Source organism: Manduca sexta, chromosome 15 (assembly GCF_014839805.1).
Source record: "Manduca sexta isolate Smith_Timp_Sample1 chromosome 15, JHU_Msex_v1.0, whole genome shotgun sequence".
NCBI classification, from domain to species: domain Eukaryota; kingdom Metazoa; phylum Arthropoda; class Insecta; order Lepidoptera; family Sphingidae; genus Manduca; species Manduca sexta.
The window spans coordinates 7,230,739-7,257,846 of NC_051129.1; the positions used below are offsets into that span (position 1 = coordinate 7,230,739).

The 27,108-nt window shown below is 36.0% G+C and overlaps 4 protein-coding genes and 1 pseudogene across 4 annotated transcripts; 4 read left to right on the top strand and 1 right to left on the bottom strand.

Annotated features, from left to right (window-relative positions):
* Positions 1 to 424: 424 nt before the first annotated feature.
* Positions 425 to 7,175, top strand: LOC115451284 (larval/pupal cuticle protein H1C). Its single transcript, XM_030179555.2, has 3 exons — positions 425 to 529; positions 5,202 to 5,369; positions 6,852 to 7,175. The coding sequence occupies exons 1-3, from the start codon at positions 518 to 520 to the stop codon at positions 6,966 to 6,968; spliced, it is 297 nt and encodes a 98-aa protein (XP_030035415.1). The 5' UTR covers positions 425 to 517; the 3' UTR covers positions 6,969 to 7,175.
* Positions 7,176 to 10,155: 2,980 nt separating this feature from the next.
* LOC115450803 (calphotin) lies at positions 10,156 to 11,349 on the top strand. Its single transcript, XM_030178913.2, has one exon. The coding sequence runs from the start codon at positions 10,156 to 10,158 to the stop codon at positions 11,347 to 11,349; it is 1,194 nt and encodes a 397-aa protein (XP_030034773.2).
* Positions 11,350 to 14,450: 3,101 nt separating this feature from the next.
* LOC115450812 (cuticle protein 2) lies at positions 14,451 to 15,134 on the top strand. Its single transcript, XM_030178925.2, has one exon. It carries the CDS (start codon positions 14,513 to 14,515, stop codon positions 15,047 to 15,049), a length of 537 nt encoding a protein of 178 aa, XP_030034785.1. The 5' UTR covers positions 14,451 to 14,512; the 3' UTR covers positions 15,050 to 15,134.
* Positions 15,135 to 15,937: 803 nt separating this feature from the next.
* LOC115450791 lies at positions 15,938 to 19,846 on the bottom strand. Its single transcript, XM_030178903.2, has 2 exons — positions 19,136 to 19,846; positions 15,938 to 16,774 (listed from the first exon to the last, which is right to left on the bottom strand). The coding sequence occupies exons 1-2, from the start codon at positions 19,802 to 19,804 to the stop codon at positions 16,016 to 16,018; spliced, it is 1,428 nt and encodes a 475-aa protein (XP_030034763.2). The 5' UTR covers positions 19,805 to 19,846; the 3' UTR covers positions 15,938 to 16,015.
* A 2,059-nt stretch (positions 19,847 to 21,905) lies between these two features.
* LOC115451222 lies at positions 21,906 to 22,595 on the top strand (annotated as a pseudogene).
* The last annotated feature ends 4,513 nt before the right edge of the window (positions 22,596 to 27,108 follow it).

The following is a 27,108-nucleotide window of genomic DNA, read 5'->3' on the forward strand; positions in this document are numbered from 1 at the left end:
AAGTAAAAAGGTTTATTGTAATTTTATTCTGATAAAAAGTTGCCAAGGCACATACCCGCACTTATTTATATTAACCATAAGATATTTGCAATGACAATGATGTAATAACAGATAAATATTACAAATACATTTTCTATGAGTTATGAATATTATTAAAACGAGTTGGTATCTTGATAAGGAACTACCCACTGTACAATGTTGATTTGAAAGGCCAACATTATTCATTCGCCCCATTTAGTAGGCACGTAATTATTACTTATAAACATTTATTGATTTTCAATCATTTATTTACTGTGATATTTTTAAAATTTACTTTTTTTGCTGACCCTAAGTGCAATTTAGCGAAGGTTGATACAGTTGACCTAGGCCCAGGCAGGAGGTAGGGTTAGACGGATTTGGTCGAGTCATGTGCCTTAGACCTCAGCCCTATAAAAGCGTGTGTTAGCAGGCCCTAATCACATTCGCTCTTTCATCCTACTTCTACAAACCATCAAGCCGTCCCTACCCACCCTTCAAAATGTACAAACTGGTAAGACATCGCTTAAACTTTCTTCTACATTTTTCCTTTTAACACTATTTGCAATTCAAAACCTCATTACGAACTTTTGTTGGTTACTCTGATATAAATAGAATACTAGCTTAAGCTACACTTAACATAATGGTGACTCAATTATATGGAATAGATTAAGTGCCTATACGTATATTACACGACTAGTTGCTATGCAAAGAGCTAAAAGTAAAAAATAAACTAATTAAAAATTATTTTTAAATCTCTGAAAACATATAATTTTCCCGCTGTGTCAAAATTCTCGCAATTTTTTTTGTGTTAAGTTGTAAAGCAACAGCGATTTAAAATATTCGATACAATCTTAGGTTTGGTTTATATGTACAAGAGGTGACTCTTTAATCCATCTTTGTGTCCGATATATCGATCTATCCTTACGAAATGACGATAAGGAAATATCCAAAAATACCCAGTTTTACCGTCTTATTCAAATTAGTAAAATTATTATTATTGCTTTACTTTTAAATAGATCAAGATAATGCATAATAAAACTGATTATATATAACAAATGCAATGATTCATGTGCCACTTTTAAGTGTATCGACAGTTTTTGTATGCGCTGACATTCTTCGTAGCGACAACGACCCGCCGAGGTCGAACACTACCATCCGGTAGACGATATGTTACACTTTTTATTCATTTATCGAGTCGTAAATCATTCAAATAGCTGAAATTATATTTTGAGCTATAGTGCGAAGCAGCAAATGGGCTGTACAAACAGCTATTTTGAAATTTTAAGCTTTAGTTTGTAATAAGAAGATTGAGTTTTCTTTTCAATCGATGGCACGGAACGTTCCAAAACGAGTACATAAAATCTGATTGTATTACAAGAATAATATAACCTGTTCAGAAGTTTATACCTTTTTTGCATGTCTAATAAATATATTTTAATCAGTAAACATTTACTTACATCGTGTAAATTGGATAAGCGATTGTCGCTTAAGATATAATTATTGTTTATAAAAATTATTTTAATGACCAAAATTTATTTAGTGTCTTATACTTGTAAAATTAAAAACAATTAAAATAATTATATTTATTATAATAGCCAAAGATAGATGTGGTTATATGTAACGAAATGTGTTTAAAAAAAATTATAAATTTGAAAAATATATGTTCAAGTATATTTTTGTACCGGTAACTATCGACTTGGTTACAACAGATCCCACTTATAATCCACAGAAATAATATAAATAAATAATATGTAATAATAACAAAAAAAACAATGTATTATAAAATCGTGAATTAAATTATGTAACAATATGAATTATTCAATCATAATGGTTGATGTCTCATCTACTTCCAGTAACGATCCTGAGCCGAGGTTCGTAACTCGTAAGTGGGTGGCCCTAAGCATGGTTGCTTAATTTTCAAGGGTTGCGAGCACCTATTATATCTCTGACTTTTCTAAAATTATGGTTGGTATTCTTTGAGAATTATCACCTGCATACCTGTTCTCTATAGGAATTTTGAGGGTATGTGAAGTCTACCAACCAATCCGCACTAGGCCAGCGCGGTGGACTAAGGCCTAATCCCTCTAAGTAGTAGAGGAGGCCCGTGCCCAGCAGTGGGACAGTACAGGGCAGGGCAGGACAGTACAGTATAATACAGGGCTGATGGTGATGATGATGATAGCGAAGTTAAAGTATTCCTTGCTTTGTGTACAAATGCTTTATTTAATATACAAAAAGCACCACCTGGTACTGATACTATTCCGAGCATTAAGTTACGCAACCTCTAGGGTTCTAGATGATCCATATAAAATCTATGTCATGTAGTTGAGTAATCCACTAATTTTGTAAATACTAAGTGTTTCTTGCGGCCCCGCCCTGTTCGCCATAATGAATACACTATGTTCTACTTTTTTCCGATAAAAATCTGATCTAATCTAGGAAATCAATTGTGTGCCATTTTTCATCCAAATCTATTCAAAAGTTTATATTTTTAGTTCTAACAAACATCGAAACATGTTCGTAAAACTTCCATTTCTAATATTAGTGAGAACGTATTTATATACATTCTCACTAATATTATAAATGGAAATATTATAACTTCCGCGATAAATATTTTCCCGGAATCTAAAGTAGCCTATAACACTCAAGAGTAACGTTGATTCCTATCTGTGAAAAAAAAATCCGTTTTATAGTTCCTGAGATTAGTGCGTTAAAACAAACAAACTCTTCAGCTTTATATTACTATAGATTAATTACTTGCGTACCTGTATACCTACAAAGGAATTTAGCCCACGCGGATTTGCTGCCCTACAATTGTCCTTTAAGGACGGCAGACTGGCTGAATCATACAAAATTATAACGAAGTATTTCCCAATCTCGGCTTAATTCTGTAGGTACGGTTAAATAAGATCTAGTTCATTTTGTTTATATTAGAGTAGTCACAAATAATCATTGAAATCAAAATAGAATTATGGACGTTTGTTTTATCACTTAAAATTACAAAATAATAGATCATTTACTGCCTCAGTGGTGTAATTGTATTGCGTGCACGGTACGGCAGGGCTCTGACTCTGAGATCCCGGATTCGAATCCCGGGTAAGGGCAGTAATATTGGGTTTTTTTGCTCAATATCGCCTACAAGTCTAAAATCTATGCCCTAAAAAATACGTTTATTAATACAATATATTTCTTGCATTCAATTCTGTGTTTTTACCAAACATTTTAATACATTACATTACAAATTATTCATATTTTACATTTAATTTCTATTTACAAATACCTGTACATTTCATTTCGAGCATTTCTTTTATCGCTTAGTAACTATTAATTTATCTGGTTATCACAACATAAGGTATGTTTTATAGCTGCATGACATATATTTTGATCTGAGCCCTACAACACACATATTTAAAAATCATGAAGGGCATTTATTATATTATCAATAACTACCGTAAATAGAAATATCAAATAATATATAGTGCATTACCTTTCTTGGATATCAATAAAATGCACGATAAATATTGATGATAAGATAACTTATTCTAAACCGCTATACCACACCATTAAAGGATACGACGACATTAATCTTCGTTTAACTGCAGTATGTGCGAAAGGTGTTGGCATAGTTGAAGTAAAAACAAAGCCAGGCGCCATTAGAAATTCTATTTATCATCGCTTTACTTGTAAGAAATAAGCCAAGTATTTATATGATTTAAATTGCATTAATAGTTTTACGTTAAATTCTATTACCGAATAATCTTATTGGACATTATATTATTTATATTTACACTATCAACCTCTAAACGCTCTACTGAAAACCAAATAAAGCTTTTAACCTTAACAACAAAGTCAGTGGACTAAAGTACTCTACGCTAAATAAATACAATTTGAAACAAAATAGAACGAGTCCATAGTTCATTGCTCAGAGTTTTTAGTATTCCAATAAAGTCTACACTACTGAATACAGTGACCGAATAGTTAAAATCATATTTATGATCAATTATAATTGTTTTTTTCTCCTGTTGCCATTTCTTCCAAGTATTTTGCTCCAAAATAATTTATGTACGGACATTGAATACCTATGTTTTTTATATGTATATATATTATTTGGTAGAAAGATTTCTTTTGTTTGGAAACGTTAAGAACTTCTATTCAGTAAATATATTTTACAGTACATTTTCTAAGTGCTAAACGCCTGTTTTTGATTCGAGACAGGACTTTTATCCCAGTAACATTAAGGCAAGTGAAACCGCGTGCAAAAGTGAGTAATAATAAAAAAAAACATCAATCACAGTAGGCACTATTAAGGACAAAGTTTATGGAATGCAGAAGGATATTTTTTATCCTATCACGGCCAAGATACTAAGATATATTCACCAGATTTGTCACAGGAATGTAAACATAATATATTTACACACTTATCAATTATCTCTATTGTATTCTGTATAATTCCGTGACTTGAGTAATTCTACAATTTGCATTTTATGAAAACTGTATTTATGTATAGCTAGTCTTACATTGCCAGGTTGCTTTGGTTAAGAAGACCAAACTAATAGTTCCTAGAAAGGATATTTTGGGATTTTCGACCACATAGCCAGAAAGGACGTACATAGCCTTGAATAACTGATGGTTACTGGCAAAGTCGAAGACAAACGTCCAAAGGTCGTAATCCAATCAGATGGTCGGATCAAATTCGATCTACGCTTAGCACCAAACATCATGTTGCGCTCTACGATGCCAAAGATAGGAAAAGGTGGCGCAACTTAAATAAAACAAAGATTACTCCACGTTCAAGATATCACAACCCTCAGCAATGAGGAAAACAATGCGAAGAGGAGAAGGAGAAAGGACAATAGAATATTTACAAGGAGAATACAACTTATACTGCAACAGATAGTATCAACATTCAACAGCCGTGTTGATATGACATAGAGATTTAAAGACACTTTGATTTTTAAAGCCACTAAATTTTTTAAATTTTTGCTCCAGTTTCTTGTAAAAATTGTAAACTAAGATGAAATGTTAACATAAATCCTTAATAGTCGCATTATACCAACCAATTTCAACTTGCTGCTAAGTTACTTGTGCAAACAGAAACCACTCGTATACAAATTGAATGGTTTTTATTTATTTACGAAAAGCAAAATAAATAAAGTTAATAATACTTGTACGTATTTTTTCAGGTAGTGTTCACCGCCCTCCTGGCCGTCGCTGCCGCTGCACCAGGCTTCCTCAGCGCCCCTATCGCCGCAGCACCGTGGGGCCATGGCGTGGTCAGCGCACCCCTAGTTAGCACTGGTGTCGTCAAGACCGCTGTTCCTGTAGCCACTTCTTATGCCAATACTGTTAGGGTTAGTAATTGCAATAACATATTTTTATCACCATTTCAGTCTTCATATATAGGTATGTTAGCTTTGAGATAATAGAAAAAAACTTATCCGCCTTATAGAGGGGTGATCATCGGCTTGCATACATATCTCGCTAAGAAAAAACAATATTTAAAATAGGCATCATTGTACTGCAAATTATACGAGCTGGTACGCACGTGATCTTATATTATTCAAAGAATTACTGCGCGATCCTATCCAGCTGATTACGGACAAAAAGTATAAATAAGCGACCTTGTTGCCTATGAACAAAGAATGTTTACGCTGCGAACCTACAGTCAAGGGAAGCATTGACCGCACAATCGTTTTGTCTCTTTCTAAAAACAACTGGTCGGTCTATTTTCTGTGCTAACTAGGGCGGAGGTATCAGGATTATAACTTGTGGCATTCAATACCCTCTGTCTACTCTCAAGGGTTCGAGACATGAGTGTGTATATCTTACTATTTGTGAATACCACTACGTATTCACGTCTCGAGAGACTTGTACAAAAATAGCTGAAGTGGGTACAGACAAAACATTTCTCTACGTTGACGAGGTAAATCCTAATATAGAACAGACGCAAGGTAGAAATTGAGGCGGACGTAAAAATCTCAATTATTCCAGCCTATTAAGTACTCTTATTCCGGTAAAGAAAAAAGATCCGAAAATGTTGTAGCTACTATTAATAATGTCCTAGTTTTTCAGACTTAGTTAGAGAGTAAAAGAAATGTTCATTCTTACATATTCAAAATAAGATACTTTATTTATCACATAGGCGAACTAAGTTGCACTTATGATACGTCAAAATAATTTATAAGAATAATTATTATTATTTCTAAATAACAATTAAAATCACATATATAACTGCAGACATTTTAAATGAGATAATAAATATAAAATAATAAGGAATTAAAAGGCATAAGGTAAAACAAAGTAGCCAGCTCGGGCTGGCAGGCAGAGGTATTATAAAACGAAGTCCTTACGCTGTGTCTGTCTGTCTGAAAGGGATAAACTCAAAAACAACCGAACGGTTTACGATACGATAATTTGGTATGGCGATAGTTTGAGACCCTGAGAAGAGACATAGGTTTTTTATCCCGGAAAAATATATATAAACGAATTTTTATCTCAGAAAAATCTTTCACGCAGTCAGAAACGCAAGCAAAAGCTAGTTGATAATAAAGTTTCATGTTATCTAAAATCTCTATTGTCTCACATTGTCATAAAAATAGCCTTTATATGGGAATTTACTTATTTTTATACCAAATAATATATTTGAATATATTTTCCTTGATTTAACAAAACTAAACATGTACGAAATTTGATGTTCCACGTATTACGGTACTCAAAAAGTCATGAAGTATAATCGTATCTACCTTTTTATAGAAGACAAAACGATCAAACTGACGCGTATTATATATTAACTGCCAATCGATTGTATAATTAATAAACTATGTGATTGTCAGATCGCATCGCCAGCTGCAGTGGTGGCTGCGCCGGCGCCTATAGTCGCCGCCCACGCGCCCATTGTCGCGGCCCACGCGCCGGTCGTCGCAGCTCCCGCTTATGCCCATGGATGGTGAGGGCTCGATAAGCCAAACCAACACCGTGGCCCAACACAGGCTTACGTCGCCTAGTTCCGGAATGTGCAACAGTCAAACCATATCTATTACATTTAGGCTAAGTCCAATCGGCTCGTCAAGTTGGAGCAAAATCTAGCTCTACAGAGTTGGAGAGTTGTGCCACAGTTTGGAAATAATATGCAATAAATTCTTACTTTTACATATTTATTAATCTGTTTTACCTTTTTATTGTCCCGAGAATTTACTCAAAGTTTCCATTAAACACCTGGCATGCGTTAAAACATTATGAATAAATTACAACTCTATCCAAGATTAATACTTAAAATATTTCCATAATAATAAATTAATTTCAATAAATGAATTTATTTTATCTACTTGACCTGGACTTGCTTTAAATGAAACTTGGCAAGATAATGGTTGAGATACAGTTTTTATAAGTTATTTAAATGACAGTGCAATTAGTCGACGATGAAAAGGTTACTCGCTTTTTCTCATTGCGAGAACCTGTCAAATAGGAGATTTTATATGTCGATAAACAAGTGAAGCAAGTGGATACGGTAGTTAGTCTCTGTGTGAGCACAGACGAATTCCGCATGCCACCTCGTGCGTAATGTCAATATTATTGACAGACTTGATACAGATTTTTAAGAGATGTTTGTGCTTTGGAAAATATTTCGAAAAAGTGTGACATAATATTATTTTATGTAAGATGTGGGCAATGCGACAATTGAATCACATATGGTATTATTAAGTGTAAATGCATCATACATCATCTACAGCTGTTGTTAAAACACAAACTCCATATTATAATACTATCTTCGGTCCCTCATGAATAACTTATAGGCGCAATTTTACCAATATGTAATTTGCCCATCAATGGCTAATATCGAGATCTAAGGTCTCTAAGTAAATAAAATACTAACGTTTGTTATTCCAAAATAATGAATATTATTACACGCAGCCATCAAGCGTTTCGTTTACTCGTCTTTGTGGACTAATTTGGTTTTAACACCTCTATGTGTATATAAGTAAAACCTACGCCTAGTAGCTGTGCGCGGCAGTATGAAAGTGTACTCAAGGCCGACCGAGCCTTAACATTTTGTTTCATCGGTCACCATCGCAAAAAAATATGCTTCAATCACAATAGGAACTGCCCCGCTTAAACGAACCACATCATTATTTTTATGCATGCTTCAACTTTTTTTTATTCTTTAAATACGTTTTCCTTTAAGGATATCAACAAGTTCTTGGATACTAAATTGTTTTTATTTATAGTTCCGTGCCTACACACACTTATAGAGCCACTTTATTGTACCAAGTTTCAGTTAATATATAAACCTGGAGACAGCCTAGTAGATACTCCTGTAAAAATGGGTATTTTTAGTGTAATGAAATTGAAATAAGTTAAAATAATTTTACGGTATTCGTGATGAGCGTATTGCAGTTCTATGCAGTACTTGGAAACGTGTTCCTACAATACAATTGTGTACAAAGTACAGAACATGATACGTTACAAAATTCTTGTGCGAGAATTGGCGCCCCGTAGAATAGCGCCCTTAAACTATAGTCTCAAATGACCGTATTAGACGCCTTAAAAACACAATATAAGACATGAAAAGTGAAGGGTCTTAATTCAAACATACCTTAATCAGTCCACATACCACCTTCTAAATTTCCTTTTAGGACGCATATTATGATTATAAATTAAAATATAATTTTAGGTGTCTCAAAATCTAGTATAGTTATGACCTTTGACTGGTGCAGTAAATTTTATACAGGACACACTCAGCCTTAGCAAACGTAATCAGAGTTAAAATCAGTCTCATGATATTGCCATTTTGTTTTTATTTTGAGACACACATACACGGCACACGAACCAAAACTAGGTAACAGTCGTGATTGTTCTTATTACTGGTTTAGCCTTTCCAACAAATCGGACGCAATACCCGTTATAATATACCTTTTAAGGAATCGCCCCTGAACAAGGTATTATGTGGTATTACTAGTTTGTTAAAAATATTCACAGCCCGTTACCGCTTGGTAAAAGTCTAGATTTCTATTATTTACCAGTACACGATAAAATTTACTGCTATTTGTTCGACCATGGTGTTTAAGTTAATAGTTATGCACGCCAAATGCTTGTACGGAACGACTAATGACACTTTAAGCAAATATTGGATATGTGGTTTGATTACGCTTATTATGATATTGTGCACATTTAACTATGTTGCATGATATATATTGGGTAGTACGACAAAATAATTTGTATGTTGGCGTTACGTGTTACGATATAATTGCTGTATAAAATAAATGTTATGTCAGATATGTGAAATGAAATGATTTATTTGAATCCGTAAAATGTTATACATTATTTAGATTCCGTCAATATTAACTCTACAATTAGTTCGGAAAGCAGTTCTCACCAGAGAAGAACGGGCAAGAAACTCTGGTGTTGCTCTTTTTAAAATCAGATTATGGTAAAGACTACAATACATAATAAGGAGAGGAGTAAAAAAATACAATTGGTTTTTTATTGTTGTTTAGAGCAGTTCATTTATATGCTCGTAAAATAAGGAATAAATTAATTTAAAATTTTATACGAGTGCACAACCCTCTCAGGAATCATGGTTTTTTCTTTTTCTTTCTTTCTTTATTTTGCTTATTATGTGATAATCCAAAGTAATATAAAAGAAAGATATGTCGCAAATGTCTATAGGTAATCATAATGATTGCTATAGTGATGAGCGCTAAGCTTCTTGTGACTAAATAAATCTAAATAATTATATTGTTTAAATGTTTGAACAATGATATTTATAAAGACTAAGTACTATTTACCCATGGATGTCACTGATGTCATATTATATACATATATTTAGTTAAACCTGTATAGCGGAGTTAATCTTTCAATATTAAAGGCGTCAAATAATTTTTATATTTTTACTTAAACTATAATGACGTAAAGATAAATTAATATTGCGCCCACGTCACAATCTTGTTGGGTATGGATCTGCACTTTAACGTAATTAAATGCAAGATCGGATTCAGTTATTTTATTTTTGTGATGACTAAAGACCCGTCGAACTTGACTTTTATTTCAGATATCCCGAGAACGTATATAAACATATGCTTATACAAAGAAAGCATCAGTTAATCTCGTTCAGTCGTCGTCAACATAACACAGACCACGATGAAATCGCTGGTGGTGTTAATATCCGTGGTGGCGTTAGCCTCTGCCAAGCCTTCTCATTTCTACAATGAAGGAATCGTCGCTTATTCGGCGCCGATAGTAGCTGCTGCGCCCGCTGCCGTCTCACACCAGTCTCGTCTGGACATCAAATCATCGCCGGCTATAGTTGCGACGGCGGCAGTTGCACCTATCGCCACTCGCACTGTGATTTCTCAACCGGCTCTACTCAGTGCTCCAGCTGCGATCGCCGCCCCAACTGTTCTCGCTGGTCCTGCCGCCGTATCCAGCCAGTCCCGTATCGACATTAAATCGTCACCAGCTTGGATAGAGACGGCAGCAATTACTCCGATCGCATCACGCACCGTGATTGCGCAACCGAGCGTTCTTTCCGCGCCTGCTGCTATCGCCGCACCCGCTTTCGTTGCTGCGCCTGCCGCTGTATCCAGCCAATCCCGTATTGACATCAAATCGTCACCAGCTGTCTTAGCGACTGCCGCCGTAGCACCAGTTGCAACACGCGTCTTGACGGAGCCCGCTGTTGTCACCGCGCCAGCTGCATTTGCTGCACCAGCCGCCGTGTCTAGCCAATCCCGCATTGACATCAAGTCTACGCCAGCTGTAGTAGCGACTGCCGCCGTTGCTCCTGTTGCTACACGTGTCTACTCTGAGCCAGCTGCTTTTGTTGCCCCTGCTGGTATTGTTGGACCCGCTGCCATATCCAGCCAGTCCCGCGTGGATATCAAGTCTTCTCCAGGTTTCGCGAAAACTATTGTCTCTGCTGGACCCGTTGCCTATAGCGCGCCTTTCGCTGCTGGATCGGTTGCCTACAGTGCGCCAATCGCCACAGCTCCTTGTGGTGATGCTGTCGTGAAAACCACCGGTATCGCTTCATCTATTTATAAGACCGGTACTTTCTTGCCTGCTCCTATCGGTGCTAGAATTCTGCCTGTTGACACACCCGAGGTCATTGCTGCCCGCAATGCCCACTTTGAGGCCCAAGCTAATATTCTCGCTGGTATCCACACAGTGCACAAGCGTTCAGCACCCTTGATCGCGGCGACTCCCCTGGCTACTCCAGTAATCTCTACATACGCAACATCTCCCCTGGCTTACTCCGCTCCCTTAACATACTCTGCACCTCTGAGCGTTGTAAGCCCAGCCATCACCAAGGTTTATGGAGTCCACTCCTGGTAAAAGTCACCACGATAGGGAGGTATTTAATACTTCGATATGAAACGACGCACGACTGGAATTAAAATTTGTAAATAAAGTAACGAAATCAAAATGTGTTTTTTTTTCTTTAATAAACTTTACCGACATCAATTGCAGCAAAGTGGCATTTTGTATTTCTAATAAAAACAAAGTATTTCGAAACGTCCCCTTAATTCAGAATCCATTTCCGTTCATGATTACAATGCGGGTGAAGTTGCGAGGAGCAGCTAATAAGTTATAACGTGTAAAAACAGACAAAAATGAATATATTTAAGATTTAATTAAATTTTAAATCTCATTTACTTTTTAAAAATATATTAATTATCTTTTATTTTTTGCACAAACAAAACCTACTTACCCTAAAACTCAGTAGTCACAACTTACAAGCAAAATAAACAAGTCCAATCTTCCTGATACGTCAAGTCAGTTTGTTTTGCATTTTTTGATCTACTTAATTTGTTAATTAAAATATTTTATTCCAATGTTAATTATTAAGTAGACCTATTAATGTATATAAATATGTTCTAATCTAAACATAAAATGTTACCATGGTAATATCAATTTGACATTCAGAATATAAAATAGATTTTAGCCCAATTTAAAGATAATTGCAAAATTCCTACAAAATAAATGTCTAAAGGTGTAATCTTTAGATATCTGTACGAATAAAAAACGAATTATGCTTCTGTCACAATAAAACAAAAAAAAACTTTTAAAAATTTACATTGTTTTATTTTATCTTCATTGTTTCGATTTGAAAAAATACCTAACCAACAATTTCTTTTATGAAACTTATAAATATGAACAAAATTAGTTGAAAATAGATCTCACGCTGGTTTAATGCCACCGACGTCACTACCACACTTCATGGCCTGCATTTATATAATAACTACGATAACAATAGTTCCAATTAAATATAACACTTCATAATTATATCTATAAGTAGAGGATATAATAACCGAGAGTAACGTCCTTAGGAAATAAGTATAACTCATAAACTGGTATACTTTAAATCTAAAATAAAAAATCATTACGGACCTGAATTGAACCAAAAATATGGTTAACATTGATGTGTACTTTATACCTATATATCATCGTAATTTCTCTTTTAAGATTTAATGCAACCTCGAATGAATAAAAAAAGAAAAGTCAACAATTGTAAAATAAGAGAGTGGAATAAAAAGAGGGTTTATCAAACCATGCCGGTCTTTGTGGTTTAAGCCACCGTCATCTTTATATTTAGTTGAGGCCTTATTCTTTATGCCCCACGTTATTTTGAGAGTTCGTAACAAATACGTAATGTTAAAATTAAACTATTTATTAAACTATATATTTAGGCTGCAAAGTCTTCGAAACGTCGGGAGAAAACTAAAATATTAAAACCGCGATAAAATCTGAAAAATAGTTTACTTTAATGTCTAAAATTCGCGTTAACATAAGAAATCATTAAGCACGTAATTTGCCGCGTTGCATTTAAGACAATAGAAATTGGCTTACAGAATACAATTCCATGCTAATTTCACAAAGATACCATTTCCACGTCTATCCGGATTATATAAACGAATTATAGAAAAATCTGATTGCATTAACATATTTAGTGACTATCTTTAAAAAGAAAATATAGAACTCGCTTGTTGAAAGTTGAAACCTAAATCTAGTTTTATATTCAGTCTTATATTTAGAATATACTGTACTTATGATGCTGCCAATTGTTTATTGTTATGTAATAATATGTTTTTGCGGTGACAGCCTATAAGTAAAACAGCACTGCAGCAATTACTTATTGTTACATGTAACAAATAAATATTTACAGTGTACGTTTTATGGGTTGTCAAATAAAAAAAAATATATAAAATAAGATAACGTAACACGGCGGTGCTACAGGCTTACACTGTCATAGAAAATATTCCCTGTTTGATTCCTTTTTTCTACCCAACGAAAGAATAAAAAACTTTGATATAAAACCAGACGACTTTTATTACGTTAGCAAGAAACTTAGGTAATTTCAATGGATAACATTAATTATAACCACTGATTTAGAACAAGTTTGTAGTAAGTGCTGCCAAAGCTTAATTACAAGGACCTGTATTCATGTTTAGTATAGCAATAAACTTTTTTGATACTTAGAACATGAAAGCTTTTATTCTTTGCCAAAAGCCGAAACATAAAATACTATACTATGGTTAAACTAAGTTTATTGTAAAGCAATAAATAATAGTTATAAAAACGTAACGAACATTGGGCTTGCTGATAACTCTATAATTATTTTTATACATTAATTAATGCTGTGTATTCTTTAAGATAAAACCTTAAGAGGGATTACAAATATCGCCTCCCACATAAGAACTTCTTCACAAAGCAATACTTTAAGACCTTTTATGTTTATATTTAACTGTTATGTAGGATCTTTAGTAAATAATTTTTAAATATTTGTACGTGTTCAAGAGCTTTTTTGCAGGCGAATGTATTAATTTCATTTTTTTACATTGATTTTAATTATTCATATAATAAAGTTTTTTTTTTTAATTAACAGAGATTTTGACTTCATTCAATTCAAGATCATCGAAAAATATCTACTTACTTATGATTGGTTAGTTGTAATTAAGCTTCGAAGCAAAATCTAGACATCCTTATTCTTATAACTGAAAAACTTTACTGTGCTTTTGAAATTGGGTATAAATGAATTGTAAACCTCTATTTGAGTTAAAAATTTGTAGGCACTCCTGTTAAAGTCAACTTCAGTCTAGGCATATTTATCATAGAGGTTTTGTCGGATGTCGGATATAGCATGAAAATATTAAATTAACTAAAGTAAACATTATTAGGCAACCTTAAATAATTATAACATTCTCAAGTAATTCTAATATACCTAAACGAATTATTTTATCACGTCAATTTATGTTTTAAATATGTATGAGGCGATTGCGGAAATTCTATGACAAAAAATGATTGCGTACCAACGCTTACAATATTCAGTGTCCACGATACTTAAATACAAAGCACAGATACTGGTTTGAAGGCTACTTTGGTAGTATTTTGTTAATGAACACCCTGTATTGTGGGAGTATAAAAGCATCCGTCACGTTAGATTAGGCATCAGTTGCTTCGGATTCATCTCGCAGTCCACACATCAACACAGACCAAAATGTACAAGCTGGTGGTGTTGTTCTCCGTAATGGCGCTGGCCGCGGCCAAGCCCAGCGTGGTGGCCTACAGCCCCGTGGTGCCTGCAGTCTCCTCGGTGTCGCAGTACAGCAGCAGCGTTGTCCACGGATCCCCGGTGGTAGCGCCCGCTGTCTACAGCTCGTACGTGGCTCCCGCTGTCGTGTCTCCTGCTGTGGTACCAGTCGCCTACTCTCAAGCCCCCGCCTCGCCTGCTGTGGTCTTGGACGCCGTTCACGGTGTGCCCCTCGACACTCCTGAGGTTGTCGCCGCTAAAGTCGCCCACTTCCAAGCCAAGGCTCTCGCTGGCGTGCACCATCTCCGCAAGCGGTCCGTCGTCGCTCCCGTCGCTGCCGTGGCCCCCGTCGCCTACAGCTCGGTTGTGTCTCCCCTGAGCTACTCCAGCGCCGTGGTTCCGCCTTACTCCGCCCACTACGTGTCTGCCTACTCCCCTTCCGTCTATTCCCCATACTCTTACGCTTCAATTGTCCCTAAAGCTTACAGCGTACACCCCTACTAAATAAGCCAACTGAAATTTAGAAACATTTTCATCGAAATATTGTAGTTTTTTTTTCACTGCCGAATAAACGAATTTTTTGAACATATTACGGTATTTTATTATAACGTTACTTCCTACAACAGCGCTAGTTTCATTTTATTGTTGTAAATCGCTATAACTTCATACATCTTTGTATATATAGATTTAACTACAAAGATGTCAAACCTTAAAATCTATAAAAATTGAGTAAAGCAATGTTTTTGTTAAAACAAAGTCTGTTTTGTTATTTAATATTTAAATTTCTTCCATTGCATTGTAATTTACAAATCAAATGAAACGACACTTTGTGTATTACACTGAATATTATGCTTATCATCAAATAATAAATGTTTAAAACAGAAACATTATAAGGTAATTTGTATGTGTAGAAACGTGGCTTGCTAACTTAAACAGGCTTTAAAAAGCCTAGTTACAATATCACCACATCACGATCACGTTTTGTACTTTTTTGGAGTTTGCACACAATTGCACAATTGTATTATAGATGTGACATTTATGCAGGTACATAAAACATTTCTCCTTGACATACGACCTTCAAAAGCTTTTGTAATTTCGCATGTGTTATAATTATGTTAGGAGTGATTATAAATAGGTATGTTATCCAGATACTTACTATATTAATGGTATTTTGCTAACAGTGCCTAAAATATATATGTAACAAGTTTGTATATATGAATACTTGTAATACAATATTTTCATAATATAATATGTAGGTGGTAACTGTATATCCGAATAGGTATATAAAAATATAACAAACCGCATTTTTCCGATCAATTTTATTTTTATTACAATTAATTCTTTAAATTTTTACAAACAGTAAAAAAATTACAAAGCAATAAAACAAATAAATATACCATTACCTAATCTTTTAATACTATTAAAAGAAATACCAAGTTACGAAAATAGCCTCAATACTTGCTTAAATGACTAGTAATGTCCGTGGCCATGATGCGGGTACACGGACGCATAGTGTCCGAAGTGGCCCGCGCCAAAACCTAGAGGTCCAGTGACAAAAGATTTATGCAAGACTGGAGCCGCGTGTAGCACAGGAGCGAGGACTGGCTTCACGACAGGAATGATCGGCGCAGCGACCACGGCGGGCGCGGTATGCACATCCACGCGTGACTGGTGGGACACCGCCACAGGAACGACGTGAGCCGCAGAAGCCAAATGTGCGACCGGAGCCACATGAGCTATTGCAGCTGGCGCCAAATGGGCACCATGAGCCAACGGAGCTACGATGTGAGGTGATCTCTTGTAAACGTGATGTCCTAATGATTTACCTACGAAGCCGTGTCCTAATGCACCGTGGCCTGCAATACCATGTCCCAATGCACCATGGCCCGCAAGACCGTGACCCGCGAGACCGTGACCCGCGAGACCGTGGCCCGCGAGACCATGGCCCGCTAGACCCTGGCCCAGAGCACCATGCCCAGCGAGACCGTGGCCCGTGAGACCATTGCCCGCCAGACCGTAGCCGATTGCTCCGTAGCCAGCCAAACCGTGGCCCAAAGCACCGTCGCCCGCCAGTCCGTGTCCCAGTGCTCCATGCGACGGGTACGCAGCAACCACTGGAGCTGCGTGCACTGTCGGGACCACAACTGGCACAGCGTGACTGCTACACGCCACGACGCAGGCAAACAAAACCACGAAGCGAAGCATCTTGATTGTTTCAAGACTGAACGATCAAAACTTACTGATGCCCAATGGACAGGAGACCACCTTCTTATACTATGAATGAATCATAGTGACAGGATAAATACTAATAATAGATTCGCTATGGTATTGAACGTTGTGACTGTCGCAGCAAAAACTAAAGTTTGTGTTAACAATAGATCTAATAATAGTATTTGGGCGTTCGTACAACTCAACATTTTGTACTAATAAGGGGCAAATAAATAAATGCTAAATTAAAACAATAAGTAAATGATTATAATAAACTTACGTAAAAGCAAATTTCTCCCACGCTATATTTTCCATTCCTTAATTTTCCTTTAACCATTTCATATACTATCAAAATAGAATGATAAAGCATAATATTATTTTATAAATATAATTTACATGAGCACGTTCCGCTTGGCATTTAAAATAAATTTGTACTTATCTAATATCAGATTTCGTGCCTTTGATGACATAGAAACGCCTCTGTACTTAGCTTGCAGCTGACTTACAATGAAATCGTGCATATATTTACACAGACGCCAATATGTATTATGCAACCTGTTAATGTAAGCTGCGCTGCTACACATATGTGGTAATTTAATCTCATCTTTAGAACGTCGAGTTAAACGTGTTTAGTGAGTGCCCCGGAGGCAAATGCAGTGACGCAATGACTTGTCCAATATCATCGGCCGAGAACTTGAACCGTTTGCGGCTGACCATGTCAACTACCGTTACATAGCTATAAAACAGCGCGTCATCTACTTTGCGCATCATTACGTAAGTTATTCAAAATGATTCATCTTGTGTTGATAGTTTGTGCAGTTCAAGTGCAAGGACAGCTGACTCCGATCATATTCTCGGCGCCCAGTGCAGTGTCTCATCAATCTAGAATTGATATAAAACATACTTCAGGATTATTAGCGCCTGTCATATACAGTCCTGTGATTTACGCCAATGCCCCAGCTAAACTAAACCAGGAGGCTATTTTGACCCCTATATTAACAGATACTATTATTACACCAGTGGCTCTCAGTTTTTACCACAATTTGCCGCTATCAAGAGCCTTAGAACATCCAATTTCGATAAATAAAGCACAGGAGGAGAACTCCGAAAATGAGACACCCAGCGTGCAAGATACGGCTGTAATCGAACAATTAAATGAAGACATGCAAACATATGTACCAACGGAAACAAACGATAATAGTGACGACCCATCAGATCAACATAATTGACGATACATTTAGAAGCACATTTGCATCGAGAATAAACATACATTTTTACTTTTATTAAGTATAGGAATACAGTATAATAATTTGTAGAGTCATAAAAGTAGTGTGAAATGTTTTATATAGTATAGCTCGAACTAAAATATTTATAATAAAAAAATGAATGTTTTCATCTTTGAAGATCATTTACTTTTGTATTATTATTGTGAATAGGTACATGTAGTTTTCGTATTTCTTTACAATGTCTACAACGAAATTAAAATATACGTACTTCGATTATAGGGTATATTCTCGTTTTTAGTGTTTTATATTTTTTACTCGTGTGGCAATATATTACCTTTGCAATTATAATTAATTGATCATTGATTGTATTTATCAACTTATTTGCCAGCGGCGATGTTTTGGTACAATAGATACTGTACCCCAATGACCTAGATAGATGTTTTTGTACGACACATAGTTTTTAAAATGTGCACAATTTAATGACTATTAGATACTTTCTAAACCAATATATTATTAATATTAGTTTAAAATTATCAATATTGTTTTAATGTCGGTTTCGGTGGCGTCGTTGAATTGCATGCGCGGTACGATTGCCGCTCTGAGGTCTCTGGTATGAATCCCGTGTTACGAAAATAATATTGAGTTTTTCGGCTGTTCAACAATCTGAAGTTTGGAATTTGTGCCTGATATAGTGTTTGGATCACCAGTTTATGAATACATGTAGACGTATTTTTTATAATACACGTTATGACTAAATATATATTTTTTTCAACTAATAACGATGACGCTGCGAGTAGTCGCTCGTCTAATTGTAAGTACTACAACTTCCCAATAAGTAGAACTGTTAAAGACAATTAGAACGCTATAGGGCTCGCTCACTATTGGTTGGAGCAGTAATAAACAATGTTTATAGTACCTAAAATTTAAATTCGGAAAAACATCAAACATTATAAATGAAAATAAAAAAATAAATCAGTAAAAACGTTTTTCATTCTATATTTGTACAATAAAGTATGATATGTCGCTATTGAGTTTTTAATGCAGCAATTCAATAGGTTTGTACGAAACAAAATACTATTGTGTAACTGTTAAGTAATTTTGATTTATTATGTGTGTAGACATTATATACGTCTTCTTAATGTATTATCTACATTTAAAAGACGTGAGACACAGTAGCGATTGGGGCAGTGTACGCCAATGGGCTGGTGTAAGATGTGATCAGAGGAGTGCTATGAAGATCAATTCTTGATTGGTGCGAATAGGACGTAGGAGCAAGGTACGTGTTCAGGATTGGGGCGGAACGCTTCTTAATGAAATGGGTTGTATAGGCATAAGGGTGAGAAATTAAAGGAGCAGAATTAATCAAGGGGGTTGAGATCAAAGGAGAAGAGTAGGTGGAAGCAACGATAGGCGATGTCGCGGTATAGGTAGCAGGAGTGATGAAGGTTGTTGGCAGCACAGGGGCGGCCCTCTTCTTGATCAAGTGAGCTGCAGCTATGGGCAGAGTCGCTGCTGGTAAGATAGGAGCGCCATGGACGAACGGTGTGGTATAAGTAGTAGCCAAGGGACTCGTAGACAGGTAGTTGGTAGGCGCGAAGTAAGTTAGAGGCAGTTGCGGCGAACGCTTCTTGATCAGGTGAGTGTACGCCAGAGGAGTGTTGTACAAAATGGGCGATGGATGGATGACGCTGCTGGCCTGCTTGGTGATGGTGGTGGACGCCGGAGACACGTACGTAGTGTAGCTCGTCACAGGAGCCGTCAGCAGCAAATCAGGCTTGGCCGCCGCGATAGCGAAGAAAGCACACAACACCACCAACTTGTACATCTTGGTCTGTGTTGATTGAACCGACTGATGCCACACAATGTCCGATGCAGTGTATTTATAGAAATCAACCACCAAAGATAAGGGCGATCTCGTTTTGCAAACCGGTGCAAGGCGATCCAGGAAGTTGATATTTACAAACAGCGAGGCCGCCCAGAAGGTCCGAACCAGTCAGTTCATCACCGTGTAGATCGTCTCATACAGTGACAGGGTCCAATAACAATGTAAGTAGGTAACAAAAAGAGCGCAAACGCCCGCTCACTTACTGTAATAAACGTGTCACCCACTCGAAGTTATATGTCACTTAATTATCAAAAAGGACAACCTCGACGGAATACGATAATTTTCATACAAGTCATTGTAATTAACAAAACGTATATATTTCGAATTATGACAAAAATAACGCAATACTAAGAATCAGGGTATTTATCCCAGCAATGCTTGGGTAAATATTGTGGTTTTGGATAAATAGTTCAAAGATTCATAAATTGTACATGATTCACTTATATTTGTTGTCATATTAATTAAATGTAAAAACAACATCGTCTAATATGCTACAGGGGGGCAAAATCGCAAAACCTTTATTGGGGTGGGGGGCACAGTATTCATGTAAGTTATGCGAATAATTCAACACAACAAGATACAACAGTAGGGACTTGTGTTGAATTTAATAGGAAGCAGCAGCCGCCACCTGTCCACACCCAGAAAAGCAGATTAGTAATTCTTTCCCATATAGTAATTTTGTTACTTAAAACTATTAATTTACACAACTCGAATCTCCCTATCCTACGCACAATTAATATAATCTTTAATAGTTTTGGCGACAATCTGTTACCTACCAGTATTTTGAGATCCTGTGTACTAAAACACCAATTTAAGTATTATCGTACAGACGAAGAAATTCCCTACAACATAATTAAATATTGTTTGGTACGACCATAAATAAGTAAGACGCACAAGTGTACAGTTTTCGCCAAACTTTATCTAAATATTTAAACCACCTCTCGTTTTTAGGGCAGAACCTCCAGGCTGGCTAAAAACTGCACGAAGTGTAACAGACAGTATAAAGAGTATTTTTTAAGCATTGCAAATAAGTCTATCCTAAGCACCGAATCATACAATTTTATTTCATTCATTTAAACTCCTATTTTATTTCGATTTTGTACCTTCTAGTCATTATACATAAGATGTTAGATATGTACATATAAATACAATGCCAGAAACAACTCATTAAAAAAATGGCTATTCTAGATTTTGCCGTGACCTATTTACTGCGTAAAACTAATTCTGATGTAGAGTGGTTATGTAACCTAAACATACTTCTTTATTCGATTGTTGTCAATCTAAATAGATGAACGGTATTTCTATTCGTGATGATCTTATGTAGACAGAATATCAGACGAGCTCAAAAGTAATACTATTTAAATTATTATGTAATTCTTTGTATCTTTTGCGTACAAGTATTAATAAATGTGTTTTTATTAATGAACTCTTATCAACAGCTTATGTTTTTGTAGATATAAAGGTACACAAACCTTACAGAAACTTATCAAAAATGCTACGCGACTTAAATTTTAACGACATTCGCTGTACATATGGTAAGTAGAATATATTTCTGTATACTATCATTGTTTATGAGTTTAATGTTATTTTTCCTTATATACAAAATCTTAGGAGTTTTTCTGAGAAGTATTAGCGAGATGCACGACACGAAATGTACAATTTTTTTTATCGCGTGATCCTATTGCAATTCTTAATATTCATTTGTCCATCATACTTAAAATATAGAATAGATTTTAATAATAGAAATCGTGCATGCCTAGGTGACATTTTAAAATTTTCATTGGAGCATGTAATTGCAACGAGTGACTATACGCCGCACATGCACGGGATATAAACAAAGTCTGCTCTTGACATGACGAGTTGGTGAAACATTAATTTAATAATAAATTCACACACAATCAGTCAATCACAAAGAAACTTCAACATGTGCTCTAGAAATGAGCTTTATTAAACGCAAGTTGTTTTTTCATGGTCAACGATGTTTTCCGGAGACGCCTGTCAACTGATCTCAAGATGTTAGTATATAAGCCGAGTGCGAGATTGCACATGCATCAGTTGTTCAGTGTAGCATAAACAACACAGACCTCTTCCACAATGATGAAACTGGTGGTGTTGTCCTGCTTGATGGCCGCGGCGTCTGCCAGCGCGATCATCGCTCCCTACGCGCCGCTCGTGTACTCTGCACCCCTGATCGGCGCTTCTAACTACAGAGGACCGCTGTCCCTCGCCCCCGGCCAGCCCGCTGACGTACTCGGCGCCGACGGCAGGCCCCTCGACACCCTGGACGTGAACCTGGACCGCGCGGCTCACTACACCGCTAAAGCCCTCGAGCCCTTCCACCTGCTCAAAAAACGCTCGGCCGCCTTCATTGCGCCCGTCAGCACCTACGCCGTGGCCCACTCGCCGCTGATCACCCCCGCTTCCCCTATCGCCTACACCGCTCCCCTGGCCGCGCCCTTCGCTCCCTCAGCTACCACGCCGCCCCGGTCGTGCACGTGCTCAAGAAGCGCTCTGCTGCTCTCATCGCGCCCGCTGTCAGCAGGATCGTGGCTCCCGCCCCGCTGATCACCACCACTGGCGCCATCGCTTACTCCGCGCCCTTCGCTGCTGCTCACTACGCTCCTCTCACCTACGCCGCTCCTCTCGCACCCTGGTACAAAAAGTAAACTGACCGAGTTCAAATTATGTGTAAATATCTACAATAATATGTAAATAAACGACTTTGCAAATATCTGTTTATTTTTTTCCGAATATAATTTCGGTATTCTGGATTTAAAAAACCGAATAGAATATGTTACGGAAATACAATGACCTTGTGTACATCCCTCGTAATTCGAGTCATAAAATTTTAAGATATTAGTATAATATTTATCCTATGATATCAGTCGCAATGTTTCTTATATTAATAGGTTATGCATTTTTGGACATGTGTCCAGAAGGAATCTTGACTCGTTTGATGAAACATTATTTTACCCAGGCATTTATTTTTAAGGAAAAATGTCTCCCTGTTTTCTACATAATATGAACACTTCTTCATTTTTGGTATTTTGCAGGAATGCTTAAGATCATCGTAATTAGTTCACTCAGGTTTACAGAATGTAAGAACGCGAATATGTTTAATAAAATTTATAGGTAGGTACTCCAAAAATAAAAATTTCAATGTTTAAGTAACAGATAAATAAAATAGCAATATATAATGTGAATAAATAATTATAAAATTCAATAGCACTTATATTACCGAAGATTGCCATTTTTAGAAATGACATAATGTTATCCACCACTTTCATAGACGTACCTTTTTTATTTAAACAAAATATTATTACATTGTTGAATTATTATTGTAAACTGCAAATAACATTTAATATTTCTTTCGAATTATATTATACTAATGTTTACCAGTCACCGCACTCAAGTGCTATTCTTGAAGCTATCCTTATCTGTATCAAAAATCCAAAATTTATTATAAACCGATAAATTATCCAAAATTTATTATGAGCGGCGATAGCCTAGTTGGTTGTGGAACGGACTGCCGAGACGAATGTCCGCAGGTTGAAATCCCAAAGGCACACACCTCTGACTTTTCTAAAAAAATACGTGTGTATTCTTTGTGAATTATCGCTTGCTTTAAAGGTGAAGGAAAACATCGTGAAGAAACTTGCATACCTGGGAAATTCTCTATAGTAATTTTCGAGGGTGTGTGAAGTCTACCAATCCGCACTAGGCCAGCGTGGTGGACTAAGACCTAATCCCTCTCAGTAGTAGAGGAGGTCCGTGCCCAACAGTGGGACAGTATATAATACGGGGCTGATACTATATTATTATTATTATAAACCATAGCCTTTACTACAAACAAACATCCAAATTTTATAAAAAAAGGCGATAAAATCCGAAATCTAGTTTTATTTAGATGTCTAATATTTATGTAAACATAAGAAATAATTATGTTTACGAACTTTCATACTAAAAAAATGACGACTACAATACACCAGCTATACTCAGCCGGCGGCCCGCTGAGCTTCTGCAATAGGCAACATGCAACCCTTTCCGAAAAAAACTCGGGCTGTATATTAGTCCCATGAGAATAAATCATTAAGGTACTTCTGAATAATTTGACAAAAAATAAATATGGAATGTAAAATTTTAATTACATTTTTAGACACAAACGTAGGTAAATGAATTTACGATGCGGCCCGGCTGTCAAGGAACCATAACTAAGACGTCTTTGTGGCCCGTATAAAAAAAGGCGTATATCTGCAATACAGCATTGAAATGTGGCCTTCAATTATTGGTAATAGAGTAAAAATAAACACAATGCAGACTAGTCGGATAAAAAACGTAGGTGTTAAACGAACTTAATATTTGAAAGCAAATTATTTCCCGTTTCCTAAATTCACTTTACCTGTTACACGTTCTTAGAATTAATATTGTTGCACTATTTTAATGTTATGGTGTGTATGTATAATTTTTTTCAATTATGATATTATTATTTTTAATAAAACTTAATATTATTACGTCTTTTTTATTAAAATTTAAAATTTAATGAGTATAAAACTGGTCCAATCCGACTGTGCGCCTACTGTTTGTATGTCTAAATAAATACCGATAGTAGCGAGATGGCAGCCTCATGGTACGACGGCTCATCACGGCGACCCATTACCTCCAGTAGCACCACTAAAAACTTAAATATAAGCGCTGCGTGGCATTGCTCTACATGTAAGATGTAAGTCTCATAAAACCTAATAATAACAATATTCTTTTGAAATATATATGATAAAATCATTCCTATTAGAGTTATCATGAGCATCACGCATTTTCCCTTTTCAGGTATAGATAGAACTGTTTAGCATTCATACCCACTTTCACCAGCTATTTTAGGTTCAATGTAATAGGACGCGGTCCTGTTGCCATTTGTCCAGGAATAATTCCAGATGCTGAACAGAAAAACCGAATATCACTTTACCGCCCCTGGGGATCGAACCCGAGACCTCAGCTCGATAATCATACTGCAATACTACTACGCCATTGAAGCATTCGATTAGTACAATGATTGATAACTTAATTATAATGTAATTAATCATTGAAATCTAGACACGCGTCGGCCTGTCAGCCAAGAAAAAGGAAATAACACAAACTAGGTATTTGAGGTGTCAATAACTCAAAATTTATTAACAAAAAAACGTCAAATTTAAAGTTTAAGAGGTTTTAAATATTAAACATTGTCTTGGCGAAAAAAAAAGTTTTAAATTTATTTTGAGATGCCGTATATTCTTAAATAAATTTCAGGATTATCTACAAACCTTGACACCCACTTAGGTTATTTTTTTTTTGTTGTCGAATTTGACAGCCACGCCTATTCTTTTTAATACTGGGTTTGACTCTCATATTTTATATTTATGTTTTTGAGGGTATTACTTTGTTGCCTCGTTCCGAACGAACCCGACAGACGTTGACCTGTCAACTATGAATTTGCAGCGCGCATTCTCTCAATCGCTGAAATTAACTTTTCTTAAATTTTCTAACGTTCCGCTCAACTTCCTTAATTTTTTCTTTCATAAGAACCTTCTCCTGACAATAACAAACACAACAAAAAAAATAGTGAAATCGGTCAAGCCGTTCACGCGTAATGGCGTGACCAAGAGAAATAGGGACTCATATATGTCGGAGAAAGCCATGTATCCGGTTAATTGTCGTTTGCGTGCATAACGCACAATAATTGTTAATCTAATTTTATTTGATTTGTTACATTTTTCTATTACTTAAAACCTTACGCATTAGCCATAATGTAATAGAAGTTTATTTAAAAATTATAATTTATGAAACGACCAATCAGAGCAAGGTACGTGCCTCGAGCGGGGTCGAGGCGCCATCTTTACTATTCAGGTAGGCCATGAGTGCTTTGGACATTCGTTGGAGGAATCATGATAGTGACTGGTCGAGTTGACCGAGTTGGATCGTTGAGAATATTTGTTGGTTAAAGTAAGATCGGTGCCCTGAACCCGCTGCTCGGTCTTAATTGTCCACTTTTCTATCTTCATTATTGTAAAGTGACAAATATTGTTTAATTTGAATATAAAAATATCTGTGATCATTGTGTTTTGTGCTCGCATTTTACCCTGATAACGCCCACTAAGTCCGCAACACTAATGATGATGTCGACGGGAATAATGCTTCTCCGACATATAGATTATAGATAATTTGAAAATTAAGCCACTTTTTATGAAATTCGCCAGTTTTTATCCGAAGGAAATGTAAGGTATCCCTTACACTTTTAATCTGGTCTCATTTCAGTCCGTGATCTTCATATGCGTATTGATGTTAAATTCACAAAATTGCTCCGACTGTTGAGTCAAAGAAGACGTTCAATATGTTTTGCCGGAGTATGCGGAGTGGATCTCATAACTTAGGTTTCGATGTCGGAAGGGGCTATGATTTTAATAAAGAAGTATTTTGACATAGTGAATACAGAGTGAACATCCGTAAAAGCGGACGTATGGAGATACATGATTATGGATTTACGACCAAGTTCTTAAATTAAGATAAAAAAAATCACAAAATATTCGGTAAAAAATTGATCAATATTTACTGATTGATCTAATGCCAGATTAAAAATCTGATCACCTAATAATTGTTTAAACGTGTGTAAATGCCGCTGTGACATTTAGTACATGTCACAAAAACTGATCATGTTTTAATAATGAGGACTTTTTGTAGTAAATTTAACAAGTGGTACTTGAATCGCGAGTAACATTACTGTCTTCGTTATTCAAAACTTACCTGATTTAATTCCAGTGGACTACTTCCTGAATCCGATACTGAATATAATTATATAACTATACTATACATATCTTTAGATATTAAACCAGCTATACCCGCCGCTCCGCCCGTTTAAATGTTGTTACCCGAAATCTGTTCCGGGTAGAAACATTTCACAACAGTCACCATAAAAAATCACCACATATCGTGTTAATATACGATTTAGTCTATCTGTACGTCGGCGATCGACTTAAATATTGCCTTTATAATGCGAAATATTGTTTTACACCCATAATATCATTTTCTATGATATCGTTTAAAAGGTAAGTTTGATAACATCTGTTTTTGAACAAAAAGGGCAAACGAAATGTTGCAATATCGTCAGAAGTCAAGCAGTGGAACCAAGATCTCAATTATCTAGATATTGCATTTGACATAAAATGTCAGAAGATTCTTGATTATTAATTTTAAACTATTAACATAGAATGCCG